The sequence below is a fragment of the Arachis ipaensis genome, chromosome B08, assembly GCF_000816755.2.
Source record: "Arachis ipaensis cultivar K30076 chromosome B08, Araip1.1, whole genome shotgun sequence".
Taxonomy (NCBI): domain Eukaryota; kingdom Viridiplantae; phylum Streptophyta; class Magnoliopsida; order Fabales; family Fabaceae; genus Arachis; species Arachis ipaensis.
In genome coordinates this window covers 110,249,548-110,256,768 of record NC_029792.2, presented here as the reverse complement: position 1 = coordinate 110,256,768, position 7,221 = coordinate 110,249,548, and the positions used below count along the sequence as shown (strand labels likewise).

General features: G+C 32.5%; 1 protein-coding gene and 1 long non-coding RNA gene across 2 annotated transcripts in view; both read right to left on the bottom strand.

Moving 5' to 3' along the window:
* On the bottom strand, positions 1,295-1,761 carry LOC110265698. Its single transcript, XR_002351916.1, has 3 exons — positions 1,628-1,761; positions 1,481-1,535; positions 1,295-1,392 (listed from the first exon to the last, which is right to left on the bottom strand). It is a non-coding gene; the product is annotated as an uncharacterized LOC110265698 (long non-coding RNA).
* Positions 3,494-7,221, bottom strand: part of LOC107614236 (protein DETOXIFICATION 43) — a 16,100-nt gene continuing 12,372 nt past the window's right edge. The window contains exons 6-13 of the mRNA XM_016316461.2: positions 6,080-6,215; positions 5,821-5,917; positions 5,628-5,728; positions 4,997-5,160; positions 4,693-4,881; positions 4,461-4,556; positions 4,230-4,351; positions 3,494-3,939 (exon numbers count right to left, since the gene is read on the bottom strand). Coding sequence (XP_016171947.1) covers positions 3,891-3,939; positions 4,230-4,351; positions 4,461-4,556; positions 4,693-4,881; positions 4,997-5,160; positions 5,628-5,728; positions 5,821-5,917; positions 6,080-6,215 — 954 coding nt within the window. The 3' untranslated portion in view covers positions 3,494-3,890. The remainder of the gene's footprint in view (positions 3,940-4,229; positions 4,352-4,460; positions 4,557-4,692; positions 4,882-4,996; positions 5,161-5,627; positions 5,729-5,820; positions 5,918-6,079; positions 6,216-7,221) is intronic.

Below are 7,221 nucleotides of genomic sequence, written 5' to 3'. Positions count from 1 at the left end.
TGCTAGAGGCTATCCTAGAACGCCGACACTCAGATTATAGAGCTTAAAGTATTAAACAGAAGCCATAAAAGGTGGTTTTCTAAGAGCATCTAAACCTAACTTAACTTAACCTTAAATCCAAGTTCCATACTACCATTCCTCCATACCTCCATCTCCGTCAGCATTTCACAGACAAATAAACAGATAAAGACAAGCACAAGAAGGTTACAACTACTGCAGGTAAGAAATATACATTTAGCATGGCAAATACATTTAGGCACATCCAGTTAATGCACAAGAAAGTAATTCAAGTAGTATGCATATGATGCATGCTTGTCCTTTGGCTGATGAGGCTCATCTGTCGGTTATCCAGCCAACCCGACAAGTACGAAAACCTTAGACTGTCCCTCGACGTGCATTCCTAAGCGTCTATGCATAGCTTTTTTTTTCAAATAATAATTATTGCTCAATGGGGGTTAACATTCCCGGGAATTTATAAGTTCCCGGTCACCCTTACGTTGTAGGGTCAACAGAGCATCGAGTTTTCAACCTGGTACACGTGGTGGCAAGCCACGATACTTTATCCAGGAAATCTCATATCTCAGATCATTTAATCATTCAAGCCAGCTGTCATACATGATCATTCATTTGATTATCAAGCCAAGTATCACACATGATCATCCGTAACATTTCATAATCAATTCATCAGTTTTCAGCTTTACTTCACCTCCAAGTCATTCTCATTTCCTAACTTCATCTGATTATCAAGTGTAATACTACTACTCATGACTAAAGGAATGGAAATAGAGATTTAGAGGTTTGAAATACAGTTTAAAACATTGAAAATCATGTTTGCTGAAACAGGAGTCACATGTACGCGTGGCTCACGCGTGCGCGTGGGAGTGTGAAGCTGCAACTCACGCGCACGTCCCTTTGTCATGCGTACGCATCGGTGAAAACTTCGTGTCACGCGTGTACGTGGGTCACGCGTACGAGTGGGTCATGCTTACGCGTGGACATGCTTACTAACCCCTTACGTGTGCGCATGGCATCAGTCAGGTACACATCGCCAAACTCCCATGCACGTGTACGCGTGTGCCACGCGTTCGCGTGGACGTACGTTCTCTTAAAAAAACCAGAATTCTATAGCAGAGCTGCAGAATCATAAAAAGCTTCCTGCATTGTTACATATAAGTTACATATTCCACAACAAAATTTTCGACGGGCATAACTCAATCGTTTTAAATTATTTTTCTTCCGTTCTTGAAATGGCATAAACTTCATGGACTCAATTTTCATTTAAAACAATTTAATTAAAACCAAGGCAGCCCCTCAAAACTCAATAAACTCTAGGCTCAGCTTCCTCCAAGTTCCAATATTCACAATTTCAAGCTCCAATTATTTATTCACAACCTAATACACATTCATAACACATATATACCCAATTTAATACTCAAAGCTCAAATTCAGTGAAATTAAAATAGAATTATGGTTTCCTCACCTTACCCAAGCTTCACATAAGCAAGAGTGAACGTTTTCCTCAAGCTAATTGGATCCTAAAACATCAGAAATAAAAGAAATTCAACATTCCTACTCAATTTTCGAAAATTTGGGGGAAGAGGAGTCTGAGTATGATTAAACAAGTTACCAATGAAATTGTTCCGGTAGAAGTGTAGAGCTCAATGCGATGGACGCGTGGCCATAAACGCTGCGGCAATCGGAGCTCGGACGGAGAAGTTACGGCGAGTGGAAGGTTGCCGTAAGGGTTCGGCGCTCTTTTCTCTTCCCTGGAGCTGAATGCTTTCGACTTGCTTCAGCTAAAATGAAGAGAAGAAGAAGCGTGGGTCCATTTAAAGGTTGGCCCGGTTGGGTCCACGGTCCGGTTTGGGCTCGGTTCAATCAGTTTGGTCCGTTCGGTCCAATCTTGAGCCGATTTCTTCGAAATTGGTGTTAAAATTCTCGTTTCAATGAGCTCTATCCAAATTTAACGGGGTTTACACAAAATGTGAAGCTTGCGAGTGCGAATGATAGTGTCTAGCTGCTTAACTGTCTTTAACTGCTATCTGAGCTACTTGCTGTAACTGCTATCTATACCTGTGTTTACCTTGTCTGTTTTGCCTGTGTTTGTTCTGGTGTGGTACTTTTGAGATTGAATTTTGGTTTTGAATTGATGATAGTGTTGGTTTATTGCGTGATTGGTTTCTGATTGAGGTTTAGTAAAGTATGAAATATCAAGCTGGTTTAGCATAGGCTTAATGAACCTATGTTTGGAATAGGTTGGTCATTCATACTGTTAGGAAACTTTTAAGATTCTTTTATAAGAAAAGTGAGTTTTGGATTTTCAAATACTGAACTAATTTCTTTTAAAAAGGCTTTGAATTTTTGAGTGGTTAAACCGTCGGTTTTTAAACGATTCATAAGACATCGATAATCACTGAGTTTGAAAATAGATTTCTCTTTAAATATTTTCTTATGACAATTCTGAAACTCCGTGGTGAGACCGTGTGGTTAAGTTCTCACCCCCTATAGCTTTATCTTTTCAGGAGACGGATGACGAGGCTCACGAAGAGTTTTATTGCATTTTGCTTATTCGATGTTGTTGTTTTAATTATTATTTATTTATCCCTCACCATCAATATTATATTTTGTAAGGGATAGAAATTGTATGTTTTGTAAGTATATTATATTTATAAGATACTTATGTAAGAACTTTTGTATGTATGTATATGCTTGTTTATTTTCAGATAAAAAGTATTTCCGTTTTTATTAAAAAAAAAAATAGCAATACAATTTTGAGTCAAAAACTCTTATTTTATTATTAAGTATATGAAATCATCGTAATATTTCTTGTTATTAGAGTGGTGCAGCTAGAAACATGACATTCTAATAGTGAAGGTGTTACATAGAACACACTCAATTTTATCCTGAATCCAAGTGGTTCTGATACCACTTATTAGGGATAATTAGAGTCGGCACACTCCTAATGTATTAAACCCTATAAGCGCGAGCAGAAGCACACCAAAATTGATGTAAAGTATCACCAATAAATACAGTGAACAAAATTGTAGAAATTATAATTTTGTACAGGTGAATATTAATCATAGGTAAATAGTATTATATAGTAAATAGTATCTGCATAATGAACAATAAAATACATACTGTGTGTGTCAGCAATAAAATAACATCCCCAATTTAACGTGAAAAATCCAAAATTTCATTTGATGGCATTAACTCATGCATTAGGAAGCCCCTTTTATAGGTCAAATTTTGTATTGTAGAACCAGTTTTACGTAGTTGTATTTGTGCCAATTTTTTTTTGTGCCAACTCTTTGATTTTACAAAGCCATCAACTTTGACTAAGGTGATAAAATGAAAACCACTAACCATCCAACCCTTTAATTTATCTCATTTTGTGCTATATTAAAATATTTAAAGTCTTACCACTCTTGAAATTTTACGAGAAGAAAGAAACTAATAAAATAATTAGAGATCGGGAAAGAAATTGAGTTCAAAATTATTGAAAAGTCATTTATTATTATTATTATTATTTCTCACATGTATATATATAAGCACTCAGGAGTATACATATAACTGGCAATAGGATTAAGAATCTCCTACATACCAGAAAATCACAAAGACTATAGCTAGGGTACATCTCAGTATGTAAAGCAAAAATACAAGAGAGACAAAATGAAAATGAAAACAAAGAACTAACACATGTAAACAGGGCACTACAAGAAGCATATATAAGATTATGATCATAAGAGAATTGAGAAATGAGAAGGATTCATGTCCTAAAAATAGAAAAAAGAAGGAGACACTCAATCCTAAAGGATGAACATACAATGATACAAAACATGAGCTGAATAACACAGCTTGGAATTTATTTCCTATGTTACCTAGACAAGTTATTAGTAATTGCCTCTCAGAAAACGCCAAGGCCCTGTTCCGGTTCCCATCCTGCATATAAGGCATTTAACATATTGGTAAACAAAATTTGGAACATGGAATCATAAAATCTTTAAAGTAAAATTTGGCTTTTCTGGGAATGAGTTTGATTATTGTTTTTAAAATAGAAATGAGAAAGTATAGAGAATAAACTTTTAATTAGTAAATATTAGTTAATTATATAATTTGTGTATAATTTAAAATAAATAAAATAATTAACAAAAATGATTTAATATTAGCCAAAAAAAATTAGTTTCTTAGCGTTACTCTTTTATTAATTAGTAAGGAAAAAAGATTGTTACCTCCAAATACCGGCAAACATGCGAAGACCCATGTATATTGCCAATGCAATCCATATGCCAACAAAACCATTGGCCCTGGAGAGGAGGAACAATGTGGCAATACTTGCTAGTGAAACCAAAACCTGAAAAACAGAGAATATTATAGCAAATTAACATGTTTAGATAGAGATCTAACACCCTATGAAAATAGGAATAAATAAAGGCATTTCATTATGTGAACTAATAACTTACCAAGGAGTATGCAGAATAAGCAAAATCGGAAGCACCATAGTTCACACCATCAAATACAAAGGCTAATGAATTGATTGGTTGTGTGGCAGCAACAAACTGTTGGGGTAATAATATAATGAAATTAGCCACAAAATCATGTAACGAAGCATTACCAAATCCGTTGATAAATGAAAAGGAGAATGAAGACTATTGGAAACATAAATTAAATTTGATATATGTTGTATGTATGTACCGGGATGCCAACTCTGATGAGATGGATAACAAGAAGACTTTTGGAGAAGACACCAGCTCCAAAGTACAATCCAACGCCAACAACAAGAGAGAGGGCCACTCCTAAAATAAAACTCATTTGAAGTGTCCTTGTTGCAGCAGCAGTTACTTTATCGAAATTTTTCTCAGCAAACGCACATGCTAGAATTGCCTGTCACCCAACCAAACTTATTATTAGATACTCGTTTCAATTTTCTGTAAATATATATGTGCTTTAAGTTCCTATAATAAGTAAATAATAATAATGTATGGTATATTAGCAGTACCTGTACAGCAACAGCTAAACCATCAGCTAGAAGGGAAGATGTCAACCAGACCTGAAGACAAGTTTGGAATGCAGCCATTGGAATTGGGCCTAATCTTGCTGCCAATGATGCAGCCAATGTCACACAGAATGTCACTGCTATTACTCTTGCCAATAGTAGACCTCCTATAATAATTCAATGAACATGAGATAATAAATAACTCAATTTTTCTAGTTTGATATGTACAACTTAAATATATCCAATTACTATTATGACATTAGAGATATAATCATTTACATTTTTTTTATTATTTTAAATTTTTCAAAAAAGTAGTTATATAATATAGTATCTGAATCTGTCTAACTGAACTCAATTCTCTTTAGTTAATAATTTGATCATATGCCTTATTCATGTGGCCCTCACATGCAGTTGTTCTTATGTAAAATTAATCGTTGAGAATCGTTAAATGACAATTTAATCTAACTTATCAAATTATCTAATAATTCTCAATAAATTAACTTCACTGAAAGACAACAACAGTATGCGAGTCTCGACATTTTTCTAAAATATGATACCCTTTGAAGATTAAAGGACCATTAATTTTATTTTTTTTTAAGTAAACCAGAAAAAAGAGTGAGATTTGTTCCCATACCATTTTTGAGAAACCTAAAAATCTGGAGATCCTTCATGCTTGGAGGCATAAGGTGCACTTTTCTCATTAATATCATCAAGAGAGCAAATGCCATTATGTACCTAAAGGGATGATCAACATTATTTTCATAAGTTAAAGTTGTGCAAATAACTAGTAAGTCTTTTCAAATTACAAAATCTTTAAGACTTCTTACTGGGAAAGGACATGTGAAATGGCTGCACCTCTGATCCCCAATTTGCAGTAAAATATTAGTACTGGATCCATCGCTATATTCAGTGCATATCCCGAAACTAAATTCAATAACAAAAGCTTATATATGTAAGTGAAATTAAATTTCATTATTAAATGAAAAGTAAAAGATAATAACATGTTTAATTAGGCAGAGTCAATTTTATCTTGAAAAATAAACTAATTATTGTCTTAAAACAATATAATGGATCATTTGAACCTACGAATGACATATAACGGAGTTGTTGTGTCTTTGAAACCTCTGAAGATTCCTTGCATGGCCAAAGATAGAAGCACTGCTGGAGCACCTAAGGCTCTCAGTCTCAAGTACTTCATTGCATAGCCTAGCATAGGAGACCCCTGCATAAATTACAAATAATAAAGAGATTAATTAAATACATACTAGGAAGAACATACACACCAACTAAGTGAAATATTTTTGTGTCTAATATGTGTTAGTCTTAATGATATTTAAAGACACTCGCTATATAGTATGAAATATTTTATATTTTGAATAATTTCACTGGAGTATTTTTAGAGTTTTAAATTTCACGTATACATTATGTGAAATGGTTCCAAATTTCGTTTTATATTAAAAAATATAAATGAAAAGAATCGGTCTCACATTAGAAAAAGGATTTTATTTTTTTTAAAATCAATTAAATTTTGTCACTTTATATAAAATTTGAAATGAATTAAATTACACATGTATTACAAATACATAGTATACATTAAAAGATATAAAAAATAATTAAATTATCTAAATTAATAGACCAAAATTAGTAATTCTAATTAATATTAATTTAAGAGATGCCTCCCATAAAAATGCTTAAAACGTCTTTTTGTAAAGACGCTTACATTTCATATTATTATTGGACGTATTAATGAACCGGTTATTTTAAATTTCTTAACAAATAAGAATAAAACCGATTTTTTTATAACAATAACAATAAACTCATTTTTTTAGAGATTTAAATCTCCATAAAACAAAATCAGGGATATATTTGTCTTTTTATCAAAAAGTTTAAAGATATTCGGTTTAAATTGTGTAACTCGATCGGATCAAATTGGATCTAATAATTATAATATAAATAATTGAGTTTATTATTATTACTATAATAAACCGATTTTATTCTGGTTTATTAAAAATAAATTATTAACTAGTTTAATAAAAATGTCCAATAATAACATGACACATGTAAACGTTTTTAAAAAAAAATATAATTTTAGTGTCTTTATTAAAGTGGTCTCCTTAATGTAAACGACACTGAATTTCTTAAATCAATACAAAATGATCTTTTTCCAAAATCTCAATTTTACAATAAATTTAGTCAAGGAATTTAAAAATAAAATAATAATTATTAGA